Source organism: Corvus kubaryi, unplaced genomic scaffold (assembly GCF_017639235.1).
Source record: "Corvus kubaryi isolate FWS band 111438036 unplaced genomic scaffold, C.kubaryi_AGA036_p1.0 split3-73, whole genome shotgun sequence".
Classification (NCBI taxonomy): domain Eukaryota; kingdom Metazoa; phylum Chordata; class Aves; order Passeriformes; family Corvidae; genus Corvus; species Corvus kubaryi.
In genome coordinates this window covers 7668726-7690407 of record NW_024582091.1, presented here as the reverse complement: position 1 = coordinate 7690407, position 21682 = coordinate 7668726, and the positions used below count along the sequence as shown (strand labels likewise).

At 36.5% G+C, this 21682-nt stretch overlaps 1 protein-coding gene across 1 annotated transcript in view; it reads left to right on the top strand.

Annotated features, from left to right (window-relative positions):
* The window catches only part of EYS (eyes shut homolog), an 854603-nt gene that overhangs the window by 165886 nt on the left and 667035 nt on the right, over positions 1-21682 (top strand). Inside the window, exons 8-10 of the mRNA XM_042016808.1 lie at positions 6739-6843; positions 7112-7251; positions 10862-11028. Of these exons, the coding sequence (XP_041872742.1) occupies positions 6739-6843; positions 7112-7251; positions 10862-11028 (412 nt within the window). The remainder of the gene's footprint in view (positions 1-6738; positions 6844-7111; positions 7252-10861; positions 11029-21682) is intronic.

Here is a 21682-nt window from a genome sequence, read left to right as displayed (position 1 = left end):
TATACACGGTCATATATTCTCAAATGTTAAATATGCAGTTAAAATTCTACCTTCTCCTGGTTTAGAATGCAATTAATCATGTAAGGGCACTTAAGAATAGTCCTTTCTGAAAGTTCCTCTGCAGCTGTTGTTTAACCACAGTCTTTAGCTGAGATCCTTTTTCAGAATGTCTTTAAACATCAGCTGACTGTGGTCAGTGGAAGTCTTTTTGAAATTCAGCTCTATGTAAATAAATTATGGTAGCTGATGAATTTTGAGAATAAGCATAATAATGTTTACTTGAACTGGAAAATGTCCATATTATAGTTTGTGTCCCCTTAGTCTGTGAAGCTGGGACAGTACTTAATGAACATGGGTGTTTGACTTTGGCTGCTTTACCTATTAGGACATGGTAGTCTTTATGTGGAAAAGATTATGTTGGTTTCCTAAAAAAGGAAATAGTTTTCTGTAACATTGGTCCACGGTATGGTGTAAATGTGCCTAATCACTTACACTAATCAAAATTTAATCAGACTTAGTGTATGAGGAGTTCCAGTCTTGGAATTGTTATTCCTAACCCCAGTAAATTCTTGTTTTTTGTGATCTAATGGAAACTATCCCCTTTATATGTTAATTAGAAAAGCTGTGTCATTAGAAAATATTATCGCATTTTTCTTGGATTTAACTTATTTAATTTCTTTCTCTCAGTAGAATAACTCTTCTTCACAGGGATTTGTGAAACACCATCCAAAAATGGACATAGAAAGGAATTTGGGAAGTAAAATCACTCAAAAAATATAATTAAACCTCCAAACTTTGACAAAAATTTTTTTTTTCAATTATTTTTCAAATACCACTGTAGATAAATATGTTCATTCTAATGCCAGCTGCCATTTCAGATGTCTGTATTATTTTTAATTTTTTTTCATTAAATACAGGGATATGGTAGTGATAATCAATGAGTGAGCTATTTCAGTATGATGTACTTTAGAAATCTAAAATTTAATAATTTAGTCTAAACAAGCTGTCTAGATTTCATCTATGGTTGAAGATTGTCCAGTTTTAAGTTTCCTCAACCCAACTATAGCTAAAATGCCTCCACCAATGAGAACAATAACATGATCCTTTTTTTAATGTTTGGCTGTAGATAGTCAAGAATAACTTTTTTTTATCAGTATGCAATTATATTTGTTCTAAGAAGACTGAAAAAACACATGTATTAATCTTAAATAAATCCTCATTTGAATATTTATGCTAACTGTTCATAAAAGGGTTTTTTCTAATGTCAGAAGCAAGTAATTTAAGCTTGATCAACTGTCAGACAGAACTTTGAACACCTACATGTGTGAATGTCAGATGAGTTCTTTATTTCTACTATTTTTTTATTATTTTTTCATTCACTGAAATTTATTTTGAAAACCACAAAGTTTTATCACTATACCTAGATTTATCTAAGAATACCTTTACTGCTAAGTTCTGCACAACTCCAAGGAAAAATGAGGAAATATTCGGAATCCATGAAAACCTATCTTTGAATTTCTAGTGGTTCTAGTAAGTATTATTGTAAGTGGATTGAGTGTGTTTCAAAATAAATAAATTTATAGTTCCAGGACGTGGAATAAAATGTGTAGATTTTAAGTGCTTACAATGTCTGTACCAGACTTGTCACTCTGTGCTCTCTTTAGGATACATGGGAAGAACTGGAAATTTTAGAGAGCTCTACTCATAAGACCTTTTTTGGACTGAGTTCAGGATGAGGCAAATCATACAAAAAAAAGTGGAATTTTTCATGACCTAAAATGCAATAGCATGGATGTAAATGTCAGTATTTCAGAGAGTGAACCTTAACTGCCCGTGCTCTGCCAAAGAGTTTTTGAAGTTCCTACTAGCTTCTTGGTTCAAATGGTTAAAAGTAATGGTTCTGTGAGTATTTCAGCATGTGCACATGTGCACATATGCAATAAATCTAATTGGGTGTTATAACTGCCTTCAAAGACAGGGGAAAAAAAACATAACAAAAAAAAGTCTTGAGTTCTCACTTCATAAAATTGCTTTGATTTTAGAGAAAAATAATGTAAAAATAATTTTAAAAATAATTATGATACCATCCAGTACTTGTGCACGGAAGTGTTAGGTCATGCATTATATTTTGTTTGATAAACTTGTTGCCATATGAAATAGCAAGTAGAAAATGTTTAGTGGAGATCATCTCTGTATTCTCTTTATTAGCACACTAGTTGTTACTTACATAGTTTCTAAAAAAAAAGATAACATTAAATTTAGAGCAGAAGTACAAAAATAGACTTGAGCAGAATACAAAAATAGACTAGAGCAGATCACATAAAATTAAAAATATCTCTAGCAGCTACAACTGCAGCCCAAGTCCTAAGGAATGCAAATTCTGGTTTTATAGGTTAAAATGTTTGGGTCAGTTAAAAATAAAACACACTAGAAGTGCTGGCTTTACTACACTGTGCAATAGAGAAGGCAACTGTGAGTTATACTCTTTTTAAGAACCCTCAGGGAGCTATTTGATAAACTCAGACTTTATGGTACATAAGCCTCTAGGCGATTCTATTATGTTGAAAATCTTTGTTATGTGCAGGGCAGAAGCACACCACATATGCAGTAAAGCCAAAAATGTACTGATAATGTAAATGAAATATTAAAATTAAAATCATTATCAGGATAAATCTAATTACTGCAGAAAATGAGTCAAAATGCAGTTTTAACACAATTTTTAGTGTCTGTCCCTTTTTATGATATCATACTCACTCTTATCCCCCCTCCTCCAGTTCTTAAGTTCAATGGTTTCATAGTGTTGCAGTTGGGAGCAGTCTTGCAGAATCTATAGTCCTTCACTGGAAGGAATGTGACATTCATACTTGGTGATTTCTTCTGCATCTCCAGGATCCACTTAGGGTCATTTCTATATGCCTATTTATACTTTTTCTTCATTGGACTGTAGTTCTATTTTGGATCTTAATTTACATTTTATGGTGGGTCTAAAGTTTTTTTGTTCTTTTTGTTACCCTTAAGACCAGTTTTGTCTGGTTAGAGATCTTCATTCTTTAACTGGGCACTGGTGAAATGTCTATTGTTACAGAGTCTCCCATCTATGATCACCCCAGTGTTCCTCACATCACATCCTGTGTCTCTACTTCTCAAGGTCTTTTGAACCACAAGTGCAATCTCATTCATTTACAGACAGGTTGACATTTACAGACAGGTACCAGCCCTGTATTTGTATACAGCACTGCATTAGACTAGTAAATATGATCGTACTTAGAATATCTACTTGTTCCTATTAAAACTACGGTTATTCCATGCAAAGATAAACAAAAGTAAAGCAGATCAGAAGAAAAAAACTACTGTCACAATTAGGCCAAGTAAAACATCACTGCAGGAAAGACAGATCAAATCTGATGACCCTTAGTCCTTGTAAATTCAGTGCAAAACTTATGGTCTGTTGCTAGAAGAGGCAGTGTTGTTTTGCAGGGTTACAGGTAAAAACCCCTCAGTTTACTTTTAGAATTTGTATTGAATTTGACAACTTTCCTTCTTCTGGCCCCAAAGTCCATTTAAAAGATTCTTCACTCTACTGATGTTGTTTCAGCAATGTCACGTTTTAGTCTCTTTAGAATACTTAGGTGAACTTTACCTGGATTGAGTTATTTGTGGTTATTTATTTAAGTAAACTAGTAAGTTTATTATCAGGTACAGACATAAGTACGCTAATTTATCTATTTAGCTGGCTGGTACCAACCCCAGAGCTATGTAGTTGCTTTAGCTCATCATGGATTCTAAGCTAACAAACACACAGATGAGAAGCAAGGTATATTCTTGCAGGTTTAGTTAATGTGTTAATGCAATTAAATGTCTCATCCCACAGTACACAGAAAGCGGAAGTTGGAAGCTGCATAAAAGGAACATAGAGAAATTAGTTATGTGTGTAAGGATGGAGTTAGAAAAGCTAAAGCTAAGCTGGAAATTAAAAGAGCAAGAATCAGGGAGGACAAGAAAGTTCCCTCTAAATGCATTGGTAGAAAGAGAAAATTAAGGAAAATAATTAAACAATTTAACTTTTAAGAACATATCCTTATATAAAAAATATATAGGGTCATTTGCAAAAATAAACAGTCCAACAGTAGTCTTTAATCAAAAATTTTCCCTCCTTCTAATGTAAAATTTCTGTATTTTTCCCCTTTGTTCCTTGGCCTGCTGAACTTATTCCTGATAGAAGAATAACATGCTTAATTGTGCACAAAAGTCTTGTTTGAGTTCTCTAAGTACTGCATTTCTCAATTACTCAGCCCTTACTCACTATGAAGTGATAATTAGGCATTAAAAGCTAAGTGGATTACTGTGGAGATCTCTCCTGATATCCATTTATCACTTAATCAGACTTTAATACCATAAATTATGCATTTCTCAGCAGTATTCAGTTTCCAATAAATTTTATAACAGTTTGGAATTACTAGGTTTTCTTGACCTCACTGTGGCAGGGAAAAGTCATAAAGTTTGCTTAAGGGATACAGCCACTATAAGAATTGCAGATTTATAGCAAAATAATTCTTAAAGCCTGTTGGGTTGCACTAATATTTATTCATAAGGGTTTCTTGGACAAGACAATTCCATCCTCATGAATAAACATGAAAAAAAAAATGATCCAAAATACATATTGAAATGAAGTTTTTTTTCCCAGCTTTTTTTTTCCTCCTGATTTTGCCTTCCAAGCCTCATTAAGAAAAACAAAACAAACCCCACAATTCCTAGGAGATTGCAACTCCCTCAGCACACTCAGTTGATTTTGGAATTAAAATATCTATTTATGTGTTAGCATGACTTTTTGCCGGCCACTATTACAGAAAATGGCTTTCTAAAAGTATTAATCATGATGGAATCTCCCCAGAAATGCAGATATTTTGGGTTACCATTAGAGTCAATACAAACAGAGCAAATGAGAGTCTTGTAAATATAAGGTCAGGCTGCCCATACCTTCCCATGTAATATTACATATTATAATAATAATAAACAGCAAGAAGTATCTAATTTCCTATTTTCCTATGTTCTCTATTATTTACATATTACTTAAAAATATTTTAACTCAGCAAGCTTTATAAATTACAGTAAAATATAATCTTGGCTGTTAAAAATTTGATAGATGTTATCAGTGGGAAATTTTTAACTGAGGAGTGAAAGATAAAATAATTATAAAAAATCACTAAAAGCATGCTGGTCAACCTGTCTGTAAATGAATGAGATTGCACTTGTGGTTCAGCACCTGTTGGCCCAAAATAGAGATTTTTGTCCAACAAATCACAGCATATTCCTCTTTGCATTTACAGAAGTCCATAAAAAAGTCTTTAGCTCTTAGTATGGCACTCCATTCTAGCATATTAAGAGTGATTGAAATTTGCAGAAAATACGGAAGGAGAGACATAGTAATTTTCTTACCAAATGTTATCCTATTAATTTATGTTCTCCTGATGTCTCTAGCTCTAGATAAAAAGGAGAGATGATTAAAAATTTTAAAACAATTTTGTTATTTGAAGTAAATTTATTTCCTTTTTTTTGACATATGAAGAATTTCAAATAGAATAAACTTCTGACAGAAATTTTACAGAACATATTGTCTGATTTAATAAATTATCTACATTTCTTGTACATTCCTCCCAGACATTTTTCTTCTGTACAGCTCTTCTATGTTTTCTGCTTAAGCCATAAAGTGAAGTAACACTGATTTCAAACAATTTGGTGGTAAAAACATCAGTAATTTACACTTATTGTATTTCTGAAGTTTTCATCTTTGAAATATCTCAAAACTCCTGCACCTTCTTCAAGTTTTCTCAGCAGTGAAGATTTTTTCTCTTTTATCTATTCTTTATCTTTTTGTGACTTGGAAACAACCGCCCCCCCCCCCCCCCCAAACTCCTGCTGACAAAATAGTAAATTAAGAAAAAAAAATCAAGGAAAAAAACCCAAAGAACATCAATAACAAGGAAAGAAAAATCAAGAATGTGTACACAGAATTCATTACATTGTTTTCAGTACCAAAAAGAATAAAAAGTGAAAGTGTCTTGTTTTTGTCAAATCTACATTTTTGCCAAGACTAATGGTAAACCTGATAGTCTTCATTATTGATTCATATCATGCTGCCAGAGATATATTTCTCTTCAGTACATTTTTTTAGAACTGTCCAGTTACAAGTTCAATTATTTCTTTCTGCTGGGCTAAAACCAGTTTTCAGCTAAATGAGCAAGTTGTTCAGTGAATGACAATAAAGGTTACCTCAGATAAATGGGGACTAGCCCTTTCCTAGCCAAAACAGAGCTCAGAAAATACATAATGAAAGATGTATATAGTAGATTCAAAAATCTTGAGTAGATATCAGAATTGACTCACGCAGCAGGAAAAAGAAGAAAATACAAAGGCATTACCCCCTTTCAGTCAATTATTTCCAGGGAAAATCCACCCTCTTCGCTCTGTATCCCCTTCTGGATACATTCTAAAATTGTTTCAAATGCTGAAAAACTATTTTTGGTTTGGCCTTTTTTTTTAACCACTGAGATCTATTTTTTATATGTATGAGTGGAGAGAAAAAGAGTCTGAAAACTTACACAAGATCTTTAACCAATATTCCAGAGATCTTATTTAAAGAAAGTTATTCTATCAATATTACTAATATGACTTATGGTGTTTCTTTAAGAATGTGATATTAATTCCTAACCTTTTAAGGACTTTTTATTTCCTATTCAGGAGAATTCTGCGAAGTTAAAATTGATAACTGTGGTTCCAATTCATGTGAAAATGGAGGAACATGTATTGTCTATGAAGATCATTTTAAGTGCACTTGCCCTATAGGTGAGCCATTGGAAATTTATTGTATTTTCTAACAGAACAAATAAAATATCACCCTAATACTTATGTTAAGAAATAGCGACATAAAAATAGCAATGTATCTCAACAAATGCAGTGAACATTTTTATGAAGAAACCCAGTTTTTCTCTTTGTTCAGTAAATAAAACTGCCAAATAACTCTAGTAGAGTGGTGTTAACTTCTAACACCCTGAACAGACATAATGTCAATATTCTGAATGAACTGTGATTAAACATTCTCTTTGTGGTGCAGGTTTTGAAGGTGAAAGATGTGAACTCGATATTGATGCCTGCCTATTCAACAATATAAGCTGTGCCCCAGGAGCACTGTGTATGGATAAATCTCATGGATTTAATTACACATGTTTATCACCATGTATTGGAAACACAGAGGTAGGATAAAGCAATATATTCCTCCCCAGCATTTTTTTGGGAAATCAAACAACTTACTCTAATAGCAGTGAGCTGATGAAGCCTCATTTCCCACAGGTTTCCTAAACATAGTACTCATTCTTGATATGTTCTCAGGCTAATATTCCTTTTTCCTGTGTAACATATGCTTGTAAAGGTGCATGATGCGACTAGTCTGGTCATTGTACAACAAACCGTGTAATGCCTGAGCTATGCCTTTCTTGTTCTTTATAGGTTTACTCACTGATGTCTCCTTCTGTCCCCTACTTGCTGCTGCTATATTATGAAACTTGAAGAACTTTAGGCAAAGTCTCTTTGCAAAATTTGATGTGTTTAGAAGGTACCAGATAGAAGGCTGATGGTACAGCAATGCAGAGAAAGAATGACAAAAGTTTCATTTCCATTACAAACAAAAAAATAAGAACCACATTCAACAACAAAAAAGCAAGACTAATTAGACTTCAATGGGAGATGAAAATGTGGTTATAAAAAACCTAAATTCGCCTTGCAAGTTACTCTTCAGTGGCCACAGCATATAGAAATGAATACCACTTTTGCGCTTTCAAAGTTTTCTAGAAGAAATTTATTTGTTGTATCATTCTCACTTCCCTTTAGTGACCTTTTCAATTAAATTTGGGTAGGATTCATTCATATCAGGGTGGACTTCGAGTTTTTGGTATGGGTTAAAGTAAAATACTGTTGCACTTTTTTATTATGATAGTTATTTTAAAAGCTCTCTAAATAATGCTATATAGCCTTCTAAATAGCTACACAAACTTGATAATGAGTTTTTTAAAGGTATTATCATTTCTTTTATTGAAATATATGCACCATAAAAATATACTATGCATAGTAGGCAATACGTTTACAAAGAACAACCAATATTTATGTCACCTTGAAGTCCATGACAACACAGGATACTTAGAGAAGATACAGACATATAGTAGGGTTATATGCCTCAAATCCTGCAAAGGGAAGATAGGAGAAGAATAAAGTCCTCTAAGGACTAATTATATTCCCTAGCTGAAATAAAATCTCCTGGTTGATATTGGAAGAAAGTGATTCTTACATTTCATCAAGACTACATAAAAAGGCAGATTTGTGTTAAAGTACTTGCCACAGACAGAAGTATGATGGTCAGACTGACAAGAATAGACTTGTTTATGGTCTGTTGAAACATAAGATTGTTATTTAAATACATTCCATATCTTTCTTTTCAATTTAAATCTGCTTTAGATTGCATTAACATCTTAAAGCGTAGCACCTTTCTTCACAGTAGGAAGTATCAAAATGACATAAGAATATAATGAACATAATCTTGTGGCAATATTGAAATATTTTTCTTAATTGCCTAAGGTTTTTGGATGGTTTTCTTGAGTATAAGCTTATTTGACCTATTTGAGCTTTGAGAAAATAGTAAGCGTCAAGACAAAATCCAGCCAAAACATATGAATACAAAAGTAAGAAAACAAATAAAAATAATAAGAAAAGAAAATAACAATTCCTATACCATACACATAGAAGGGTTGTTTTTTTTGCGTTTCTGTTGAACTGCATTTCTTCAAGATGTCATATTGAATAAGTATCCCAAGGTAAGTCTAAAATTCAGTACAGAGAGCATAACAAATATTTCTTCATTTTAAGGTCAATTTAAAACTTAATCAAAGACAAATGAATATTAGAATATTTCTGCCAAGGACTGTTATTATTCCAGATCTTAATGACATTATAAAGAGATTCAGACTCAATCAAACTGAAGTACTAGTGCATTAACTCATCTTCTAGACACCATTTTCTTTAAAAACCAATTGATTAGCAGGAGGGGTCTTAATTGCTTTGAAATGAATATGTAGTTATCTGTCTTCATACTGGCAAAATTTTCATGGAAATGAAAATGGAACCGAAAAGTAAAATGAGGAAAGGAGCATTAACTCAGATGTATAAGTTCCTGTATTTTTGAACAATACAGGAAATACTGGTTTAATAAGTAATATTAGTAATTGAAAACAAAAAGGAAAAAAGCTGGTCCAGTCTAAATTTGCCAATTTTTCAATACCTACAAATTGAAAATGAAGAAGCTTCTTATTTTCCCACAGCATAGATGTAATTTATAAACATATAAAGATTCAAGGATAGGTTGAATCAGCATTATAATCAAAATGAAAAAAAAAAAATCTTTTTTTTTTTCCTGATAACCACATATGAAGCTAAATTATACAGCATAGGAACAGTTGCTCTACTATTTCAATGGAAAAATAACAGTTTAGTTCACTGTTGTCCTTCCCAAAACAATCACATTTTAAGGGCAACTGTGAAAATGTTACAGTTAAATTAAAACATAAATGCCTTTTACCAACTAAGCAATAAATTGGTACATTGATTTAATACCATTCAGTATTTTAGGTTCTTGGAGATGTATCTTTTTTAATATTACAACATAAAAGATTAAATACCAATGGCTTATTCCATTAAGTTCCATTCCTTTTTTCCCCATTTTTTGGGGAAAAAAATCCAACATGTAAAGAAAAAACTCTTCAAGTATCTGGTGGGTTGACTCAGGCTAGATGCCAGGTGGCCATTGAAGCCACTCTATCAGTGCCCCCTGCAACTGGACAGGGGAGAGAAAATGGATTATGACTTGAGATAAGGGCAGGGAGAGATCACTTAACAATTACCATCACCGGCAAAACAGATTTCACTTAGGGAAATTAGTTGAATTTATTACTAACAAAATCAGAGCGGGATAATTAGAAGTAAAACAAATGTTAAAAGCACCTTCCCCCCTTCCTTCCCTTCTTCCTGGGTTTAATTTTATTCCAAATTTTCTACCTCCTCTTCCCTGCAGCAGTGCAGGGATACTAGGAATAGTCAGTTCATCACTTGTTTTTGCCACTGCTTCCTCCTCAGGGAGAGGAGTCCTTCCCCTGCTCCATAGTAGGCTCCTTCCCATGGGAGGCAGTCCTCCACAAACTTTTCCAGTGTGAGACCTTCTCAAGGGCTACAGTTGTTCCCGAACTGTTAACAGCGTAGGTCTCTTCCACAGGCTGCAGTCCTTCAAGAACAGGCTGCTCCAGCATGGGTCTCCCACAGGTTCACAGCCTCCTCTCAGGCATCCACCTTCTCTGGCTTGGGTCTCCTCCAAGGGCTGCAGGTGGATCTCTGCATGCCTTTGGTCCTCCTCGGGCTGCAGGGGCACAGCTGCCTTGCCATGGGCTGCACCATGGGCTGCAGGAGAATCTCAGCTCTGGCACCTGGAGCACCTCCTGTCCCTCCTTCTGCACTGACCTTGGTGTCTGCAGAGCTGTTCCTCTCACATGTTCTCACTCTGCTCTTCTCTGGCTGCAATTACTTCTGTGAAATAAGCTTTTTCCTTCTTCTTAACTATGTTACCCCAGAGGCTCTACTACCATCACTGCTGGGCTTGACTTTGGCCAGCAGTGTGTCCATCCCAGAGCTGGCTGGCATCTGTCAGACATGGAGAAGCTTCTGGCAGCTTTTCAGAGAAACCACCTCTATAGCACCCCCCGCTACCAGAACCTGACCATGCAAATTACTAATTGCAATACAATGTATTTGTAATTCTCATCTTCAGGTATGTGCAAATGGAGGTAGTTGCTTTTACGATGAAGAAATTCAGAGATCTCACTGTGTTTGTGCTCTGGGATGGACTGGAAACACATGCCTTGAGAATATTAATGACTGTGAGATAAACCAGTGCCAACATGGAGCCACATGTGAAGATGGAATCAATAAATACAGGTACTAACATGTTCCTTTCTCTACAAGCCTTCATAAAGTATTTCATGCCATATGAAGATATTTTTCCTTTCAGAAAGAATTTTAAAGGGTGTCATTAATGCAGTAATATAATTATCATATTATAAAATGCCACGGAATACTAATTTTCAGTAAGGATGTGCATTCAGTAAAAATGTGTAGTCTGAAGTGTTGCACAGGAAGGAATCACATATATTCCTCTTTGCTGGTCAAAGAAGTTAAACCAACTATGCAAAATCTCACATAAACAAATAATCTATTTTATTAAATGGCAAACACTTTATGAGCCTGGACTGTGTCATGGAGTGTCCTATTAAAATTTGAATGATAATTTATTCTCATTTCAGTTATTGACAAAACCATGAATTATGTGTTCTCCTTAGTGAGCTGTAACATGCTGTAGATATTTGAAAATGAGATTTTATAAAATATGGTGAAAAAATAAACAGGAAAGGTTTTCTTCAATAAGCAGAGTTCAGCTGTTCTTATCAGACTTGAATTATTTTTCCTCTACAAAATCCAGAATAAATAAAACTTCTCCATAATGTTTGTGAATGTATTTTGAAAGACATTATTCTATCCTGTGCCATGTCCTACTTAGAAGCACTGTAATTAGTATGCTGTAGTGTTTCTATTTAGAAAAAGATTGCAATAGTGTACAAAATTAAAATAGAAGCAATTGAAGATTTCTTCCACTTCACCTCTATTTTTAAAGTATCTTCTGTAAAAATAACTGAAACTACCAAATAAGCACACAAATGGAGATAAGTGATTGATTCTCAGTATACCAGAGTTCAAGGAATTTTTGTCAAAGAATCCTTACAAAGTAAACATCCTTCCTTTTTACCAGCTTGCAATCGACTCTTGTATCAAATTACTGCATCAAATTTTGGCACTTTTTTAAACTGATAAATCTGTCTTTCCTTCCTTTATCAGGAAAATAATTCTGATAGAACTACAAAGCCATATTTACATTACAAAATCCACTAGCATTTTCTGAGAAATTAGTAGTTCTGAAGACAACTGGCAATAAAGAACTTTTGATTTTAACTCGCTAATCCAGACTCAGTTTACTGACAGAAAACACTTAATTCTTACTTTTTCAGTCTTTGAAAGACAAATTAAATTGACAGATCAGTCTGTTTATCTAAGGAACAGGAAAACATGCCATTAAGATCTGAATCTCAGATGGTTGGTTTTGTTAGCAGACAACTTGACTCCAAAAGAACAACACTGGTTATTTTGTCAAGTCAAAATGTAGCATGTTTACTGTGTAATACCTGCCTGTTGAAAGAGCATGGTTGTTATTCAATGACAGTGAAGCATTTTTTAAAATAAATAAACTCTGCCTGCCTTAAAAATAATGATGTTTCCCAAGTTACTGTTAGCAAGTGAAACAAAAATAATTTCCCCTTTCCAATACATGGTTAAAACCAAAAGAGTACAAGAGGCAATGCTGAATGTAAGTGCACCTAAGTCTAGTGCACAAGTCTAAAGACTTGTAATTTGCATTTCTATCCTAAAATGGGTATAATTTTTTATTAATATTATAAAATATAATATTTTTATCAAAAGCTGTATTTGATGCAAAGTAGTTTCAGGAAGACATAAGAAAACTGTCAGCAGAATATATGGAGAATCGAATGTGTAAGTCCCATTAAGAACCCTACAGACATCCATTTTTAAAACTACTGCAGCCATTCAAAACCTTACTTAATAAGTGAAGAAGATAAAGATATGCCAAAATGTTATATATTAGTATATTAGTTTTTTATTTACATAAAATTTTTGTAAAAATCTAGACTTTTCTCCTAGTTAAGAAATCTTAAATTCTAAATTATTAAACTTTGGTCATAATGTATTTTTCTAGTGGTAGCTTGATATAGTAATGCTAACACAAGGAAACTATCGCTATCCTGAGCTCTCTGCAGCTTCTGTGCCAGAGCGTGAGGTGCTGCGATCTTCCAAAAGGGTCTCATTAGCAAAGCCACTCAACAGGATCAGCTACACACTCACACATGAATGCATGGACAAACGCATGGATAGCGTAGTAATATGGGTCAACAGCAAAGAGGCAGGAAGGATCTCTGCATAGAGTTCCATGGGAGCAGTTCATTGTTTCCACACGGTGAAGGATTCCAGGGGCAAAGACAGAAAAAAAAATCGGAGGGTCCAGGTTTAAGTACGGGAGAGGAGGGCATATCAGAGACCAATGATCCATGGCACGGGGCGGTACAAGGGCAGGACTAGGGAATGGGAGCCAGTGGGGAAGCTCTGGGGGAGTGGCGAGGGGCAAAGGCCAATGGGGGGAACCTGGAGTGGAGAACTTTCTATGGCATGGAACATATAAGGCAGCAAGGGGGTGGGGCGGTGTAGTGGCCAACCAGGAACACAGGCCTGGGGTACATTAACAGAACAGAACAAAGCATTCGGGGAGAGGATTTTCTTCTTGCCCTGACCTAGGGAGAATTTTGTTGTACTAGGGACTGTCTTACCCGAGAACTTTCTCTGTTCCTTGTACCACAGACTAACCGGTCATCACAGGAAGCCATGGAAAATATCCAGCTTTGATTCAAGCACATCCTCCTCTTTTAAGATCTCTCATTTTTCAACCCATCATTTTTTCCCAGATAAGAAATAAGTCCTCACCTGAATGAAATGTTTCTAACTTTCTGTCTCCTTGCCATGGCTTGTTCTTTCTGTCCTCCTATTTTGAAATTACTCTTCCAGACTATAGTGTCACATAGATGTATATTTATAGATATATGCAGAGAATTTCCTTTGAGTTCAGAATGGGGAATTGCTCTATGTGAAGGAGGGTGAGTTTTAAACTTTTATACAGTATAATTCTCAGCAAGGCTGTATACTAAGAGGCTCATAATTACAGTAAGAACTCTTAGGAGTTGTACTCCTTTGGTTTAGTGAGCCTTCTCTTACAACTAAGTGGCCCCAATCACACTAACACAAAACCTGTAATTAATTCAAATTAATTGTTGACTACCAGCTGAGTCTGTGCTGTTTGAGATACCATAAAGTAAGTCAATCAGCTTTTATTTAAAATGATAACTTCAAAGAATTACTGCTCCTGCCACTGGGTTGATGGTGTAGATGTCACTATGAATCTGGCAGATACCATGCGATAGATTTAATTGTATCCACATGCCAAAATAATCTCTTGACCAATGGTTATAGATACTTGAGAGAAAAAGGACAGATGAGATTCATTACCTCAGTAAATAGATAGTGTTTCTACATTAAAAAAAAAACCAACAATTTTTCCCTTCTAAAGAACCTGTACTGTTTGATTATGTTCTGTGTAGGCGAAGAGAGAGAACTGATTTAATTTGGCTCATTGAGAAGCAATTTAATGAATAATTAAGGTGAAAGAGATCTTCAAGGAGTATAACTTCCTATTTTGAAATCCAAGGGGCAATTTATTACTCTGTTCTCTTCACCTTTGTAGATTCTTTTCTTGTCAACATTACATTTTGGACAACCAAGATCCTAACTGAAATAAGTTAATAATAGCAGATATTTACTATAGTCTTTTCAGTGAAAAGGAGCAACTGAGTGAAAAGATACAATTTAAAACTCAGTGTAGTTTCCATTGCCTGTCCTGTTTCCCATTTCTTCAGTCCAGTCTGTTCAGATGAAGCCCTACACTTATCACAACCCCAGAAAAGCCCCTTAAGATCTGAGAACTGTTAGATTAAGACTTTTGAAGAAGCTGTATTGTAGGATTTGCCACTGTTTAAAAGGTCATGATGAAGTAATATAGTTTAAAAATGTATTTTAGTCAATAGCTATAGGTCAGCATAGCATTTGTTTTTATGCAAGAAAATGTCTCATTAAGAAATTAGTTTTGGTATATGGTAAAACTTGAATTGCCAACACATTCTTCAGTATTCACTATACAAATTTCAGTGCATACAATTAAATAATGAATTAATCTGAGTACAAAAGAGTAAAGTGACACATGGCAGAGTAAAATGATGTAAAATATGAAACACTTCTTTGCATGATGCCAGCAAGATTGTGAAAAGTAAACATAATTTAGATAATTTCTGAGTATCACAAAATTTAAAGCTCCTATTATTTTATTCGTCCTCAGCTTTTTCCATTTTCTTCCAGCTGGGTAAACTGAGCTGTTTGATTATATTAATTTTTTATATCTAATTTTCTTTTTAAAGTTTATTCATGCTATACTATATATGCAATTTGATTGCAGGACCTTGTTGATAGTGCCATATAATGTTAGTACTGTGATATACACAGTTTTCTGCAGTAAAATTATGCTTCTTCCACTAAAGAATGAGGAGAAATACTTTTCCTCACTTTTCTACAACTCCAGAAGATAGGTGAATATATGTCACAATTTCTTAGGGAATACTTCTGCAATAAATTTTACAACAGTTTTTCTGCAGAGAATAGAGATGCATATAAAAAGTCAAAGTGAAACTAAATAACCTTTTAGACCACTTATGAATGTGTGTACAGTTCACATTTCAGGGGGAAAAAGGGATAATTAATACTGAATAAATGCAGCTAATATGCTTGGACTAATATTAATAAACATATATATATATATAAAAGAATTATAAATATTAAGAAAACAAAGTAGAGGGATTCTGAAAAGTCTTTGCTAATGCAAGGCTTCAGTGCTCTTTATACCTCTTGTATCAATATAGAAAATAGGTCATCTCCTAGCACAGATTAGCATAGACACATCTTCAGTCTGGTCTTTGGCTTTTTTCCAGTCATTTTAAAGATTCATTTGATGGACACAGTTATTTAGTGAACAACACAAGTCACATCTTTAGTGCAGGCAGTCCATGGTGACACCTGGACAGCTGCACTGCCCGGACTAACCAGCACCAACTGACTTACCCACACACCTGCTGTTGGAGACCTTTAATGATAAAAAGTCGGTAGCAACACATTGCACCTATGCCACAACCATACACATTTTAGCAACACATTCCTTCTTTGGCTAAATTCCCTGCCTGTCTTTGCATCTCCATTTAACATTCATTTCGCAAGCATATCAAATTATTGTGCAGCATTAACTAGGTTTAGGCTCTGGAGTCATAACATACAATCATCTGCATGATATGTGTGGGAGCACAGTAATACTCAAATGGCTAGTGTTTGCTACTCACTACTAAAATCCATGTTTGTAGCAAAAGCATTGAGGTATTTGTTTTCTCTCCTAGTATCTGTTACCCTCAAAATCTTGCTATGGATGAAAGAGGACATATATGAAGCTAAGAAAGTATTGTTTTTCCCATTAATGTTAATACAAAACTTTTTCATATGCTGTTCTCTGGTGCCATGCTTCTGCTTTCAATTTTTCCCCAGTTTGTAAGGTTGAAATTTTAGTCCTCCTTAAGAAAGAGGCTGGGGAAGTGTCATTAGCATCTCCTGGTCTCTGCTGGGAGATCTCTCTCACACACACACACACCAGATGGCCCATGCCCAGAGCTGAAGCTGGAGCAGGAGAAGCAGCAGTTACTGACTCCAGCACAGGGAGTGACACCCAGACAGGCTGTGGAGAGGCTGAGCCCTTGTGCTGAGATGCCAGTGCACAGCCAGGTCATCCCTCTGATAAGGGCAAAATACATGGTCCATGAGCTAGAAATACACTTATAAATGGAAATTCTGGTATTGTATATATCTGTATACAAAATTCTTTTTTGATTTATTGTAGAGAAACCTTTTAGCTTTGAAACAAATGAAGACTGAAGATCAATCCATTCCTCAAATCTTTTGATATCATGCTCAGTATTTTAGTATTGCTGAAGATAATAATAAAGAATTGAATTATAATAAATAATAATAATAATACAGCACTTAATTATGCTATTGTAGGAGATGACCCATACTAAATTAAAAGGCATTATAATTTCACTAGGAAAAACAAAGCATATTTCATTCTTCATTACCTGTTTTTGATTTCTTCAGACACCAGTTCATTGAAAATTAAGATATTCATGACATCATTGCTTGTAGTATGGTATCAGAAGTATGAAACTGAAACTAGATTCTGCATCATATCTGTTCCTGTGTAGTTCTTTTGTGGTCTCTGAAGATAAGCTATACAACTAGTGTTGCCATGGAGCCCTGGGAGAGGGGCCCTGGGGGGGAGACACGGGGTTTCCCTGCCCCTGGTCAGCCTCATTCCCGATTGGTTGGTTTGTGTTCCCCTGTGTGGGAAGGACCCTGGGGTCCCGTGACTGCGGAGTTCCTGAGCAGAGCCCCGGCCATGTGGCTGGAGAAATAAAGATCTCTGAAACATCTACCACGAATCTGTCCATATATACTTCGTTTCCACGGGACTCCTGGTTTGAAATATACTTGTTGCAGTAATTCCCGCTGTAACAACTGGTGGAGGAATGCGGGCAAGATACTGATCCCTGAGGAAGATTCGTGAGTAAAATAACCACTCTAGACCTCTCTCTTCTCATCTTGGTTTGGATATTCTCTCTGGACTATGGAAGAATCATGGGAAATGGGGCTCTCTGAGCCACAGAAAGAAATGTACCTAGAAGTTAAAGGAATCCTTGAACAACAAAACAAAAAAGTATTGGAACCGGGAGATCTAGAACATTTCTTCATCTGGCTTTTCAAAAGGTTCTCCGATATTTCTCGAGACTTACTTTTTAATATCGAACCTCCTGTATCTTGTGAGGGGTGTTTCTGGGACGAGATATGGGATAAAGTATGGGATCAAAGAGAAGCTTTCCGTGCATACCTTATAATCAGGGAAGCTCTTGAGGAGCATTTGTATGGTCCCATTACCCCTAAAGCAGAAGATCATACTTATCCCGTGGCCGAGGCCGCGCGGCCGCCATCCCGGGAGCACATGACTGCAGCTGTGCCGGTGGAGGTGCCTGCGCTGGATGCTCCTGGCCCCCTCGGGAGCCCGTGCCTTATCGCGGACCCCATCCCTGTCTCGGGGTCCCCGGCCACGCGGCCGCGAGTGAGGGAGCGATGCCGCAGGCGCCGCGGGTGTCGTGGGTCACAAGCAGCCAGGAACCAGGCATCAGCGTGGCAGGCTGCTCTGAGCACACGGCTCGGAGAGCCCTGCAGAGGGAGAAGCAGCGGTTTCCACAGCGACACGAGAAGCCGCGCAGTGCAGCGCCGAGCTGAAACCGGGCCGCTCTCAAAACAGCGTGGAGTTTGCGGAGCGGAACCGCTCACAGGGCATGGGGCTGGTGGCGATGGCAACGCGGGGCCGCGCAGAGCCCAGACACGCGCCGGAGCAGCGCCGCTCGGAGAGCGTGGAGCAGCCGCAATGCGGGGGCCCAGCCGAGACGCCGGAGTCGGCGAGGCTGCGGCCACGCGGGACCAGCAGCCACGACAAACACGCAAGCACGTGATAGGAGAAGTTATAGCAACGAAAGTCACAAGAACTGTGAAATGGTACAATGTAAAAAACAACTATGGGTTTATAACACGAGATGATACAGGGGAAGATCTATTCATCCATAGAACTGCCATTAAAAGGAATAACCCTAAAAATTACCTGCAAAGTGTAGGAGATGGGGAAGTTGTACAGTTTGATATAGTGCAAGGAAAGAAGGGTTTACAAGCAGCAAATGTTACTGGACCTGGGGGTATTCCAGTCAAAGGCAGCCGTTATGCACAAAATTATAAACAATATCCATCCCTGCAATTTCCCTACCCACAGCCTACTTTCCCCTTTTACCCTATACCCAATATGAACCCTTTCCTAAGTTCACCCTACCCCCAGTTTATTCCTAATCCGTTTTTCACCCCATGGCTTCCCTATACAATTCCATTTCCCTACAATTCCTCTCTGGTACCGAGGGGGGGATGAAAAGGGGGAGGGAAGAAATTAAACCCTCTCCTGCCTCAGTTTCCCCACAAAACATGCCCGGAGAGTTCTATCTCCCTTCTGTCAGCCCTAAGATGTTCCACAGAATCTGTTTGGACATTTAAAGACTCAGGAGGGTGGCTTGTTTTGTCTTGAAACTGTTCTTGTTATGTTTATCCAGTTGTTTTCATTCTCCTTTTATTAAAATAAAACGGGTGAGATGTTGGGGTCCCTCCCCTGCCATGGAGCCCTGGGAGAGGGGCCCTGAGGGCACAGACACGGGGTTTCCCTGCCCCTGGTCACCTTTGTTTCCCATTGGTTGGTTTGTGTTCCCCTGTGTGGCCAAGGACCCTGGGGTCCCGTGACTGAGAGTTCCTGAGCTGAGCCCCGGCCATGCGGCTGGAGAAATAAACATCTCTGAAACATCTACCACGAATCTGTCCATATATACTTCGCTTTCCATGGGACTCCTGGTTGGAAATATACTTGTTGCAGTAATCCCCGCTGCGACAAACTAGTAATAGTCAAGAAATGACAGAAAATTCTTCATCCACCCTTTCTTGTTAAGGAGAGTTCTAAGTTAAATTTTCTATTCAATGTTAATGATAATAGCCACATTTTCAAAGAATGATTGAATAGTTGCATTTTTACAGTGCACACTCTAATTGTTACTGTAAAAAAAAAATTAAGGAAATAAAGTGATTAACTGCACCAGAAAGATTAATATGACTGGTTGTTTACCATATTATTGTAGGTGGATTCAGCAAATGTGCAACTAAAGGTAACTAAAAGCACACCTGCTTTTAATGTTTATGCATAGTGAAATTTTATGCAAGTCAAGATTTATATTTAGCTATAAATGTCTAACACCACCTGCAGCCAAGCCCAACGCAGTCACTCACTTACTCATGCACCATCAAGATGGGGAAGAGAATTGGAAGGGTAAAAGGTAGAAAACCCATGGATTGAGATAAAGACAGTTTAATAGGAAATGCAAAAGCCACACAAACAAGCAAAGGAAAACAAGGAATTAATTCACTACTTCCTATGGGCAGGCAAGTGTTCAGGCATCTCCGGGAGAGCAGGGCCCCATCACACATAACAGGTACGTGGGAAGACAAATGCTATGAGTCAAAATGTCCCTCACTTTTTCCTTCTTCTCTCCACTTTATACACTGAGCATGATGTCATGTGATATGGAATATCTCTCTGGTCAGTTTGGGTCACCTGTCCAGGCTGTGTCTCCTCCCAGCCTCCCAAGCACCCCCAACTTCCTCACCAGTGTGGCAGTGCGAAAAGCACAAAAAGCCTTGGCTCTGTGCAAGCCCTGCTCAGCAATAATAAAAACATCTCTATATTATCAACCCTCTTTCCAGCAAAAATCCAAAACAGTACATTAAAACCAAAAAAATATGAGTACTAGCCACTGCAAAGATTACCTCATGCAAAACCAGCGCAGTAAAGTAACTGTATGAGATTATTTTTGTGTACTCCATTGATTTAAAAAATGAGAAACAGAATCAGTTGAAGCTCTCAAGAGGAGGGAAAGATTTCTCATTTGCTAAGAAATGACTGATGTTGGAAGAGAGAATACAGCAGCTATATCTATTTGAATCATTACTGCAGTAGCAATGGATTTATAAAGCAAGAATGGTGGTGATGAAGAACTCACAACCACACTGTATGAGATATGGAGGGCTTACTTCAAGCAAGCTCTGTTTTGGTCTATGGACTAAAAGCCCATTAGCAGTTGGTGTCCATTAGCTGTACTCCAAGGCACACAGCTCCTGATTTAGTTTCCATATGTCTACCATAAAAAAATGCAGGCATAGTAAGCAAGGACAGAAGCAAAGAGCCACATGAGCATTCACTTCAGTTAAAAATAAAGGGAAAATTACTCCTTCTGCCAGATGGATCAGTAGAGAAAATTACTAGTCAAGACTCTCTTAACTTGTTAGCTCTTTCCATCCTCTGGATAGCATCTCTATGGATAAAGAACATGTAAGATTATTGTCAAATTATCTCCTGTGTGAGGACACCTCTGGACATGATAAGGAGAGGATCAGCCAAAGAATATATTGCCAAGTACAAGCAATTTTCTAATTTTGTGAGATGTGGGTCAGCTATAAAATAATCCAGATTTGTTTTCATTCACACAGCAAAAGAAAACAAAAAGGCAGAAAGGGTAACATGAAAAAGTCATCTCCAGTCTTATACAATTTTGATGTCTGCCTATATTTTGGAAAAAAATATTTTGAACTATTTCTATAAAATATACTGACCAATATCTATAGAATTCTATAGATTCCTTTATTTTTAATTTCAGTAATTTTTTTTAGTTACAGAAATTGTAACTTTTGTTGCTAATGATAAAGCACTTTTACACTGATTTTACACCCAAACAGGTTTTAATATTGTTTCTTCCTAGAGATATTGTAGCAAGTAACCATTTTTACAGAAAAAAAAATAAAATGCATGATACCCATATTTATAAGAGTTTTCTCTTTCAATGTGTTCATTTGCAGCTTAATATTAATATAGCTTCTAGTTTGACCTACATAAATAGCTAAGATTTTAATTTATTTCTAGCAGTACATGTGAAATGAAGTTACTTAGTGACTAATTAAAGGTGAAGAAAGAAGATTGAAAATAAATTGTGATTTATTTGTGGGTAATTCAAAGGGAGTGTATTGTTAACATTATTAGTGATTATTGACCTATATATTCCAGACTACTGATTTTGTTGGATTTTTCTCCTCTCCTCTCCTCTCCTCTCCTCTCCTCTCCTCTCCTCTCCTC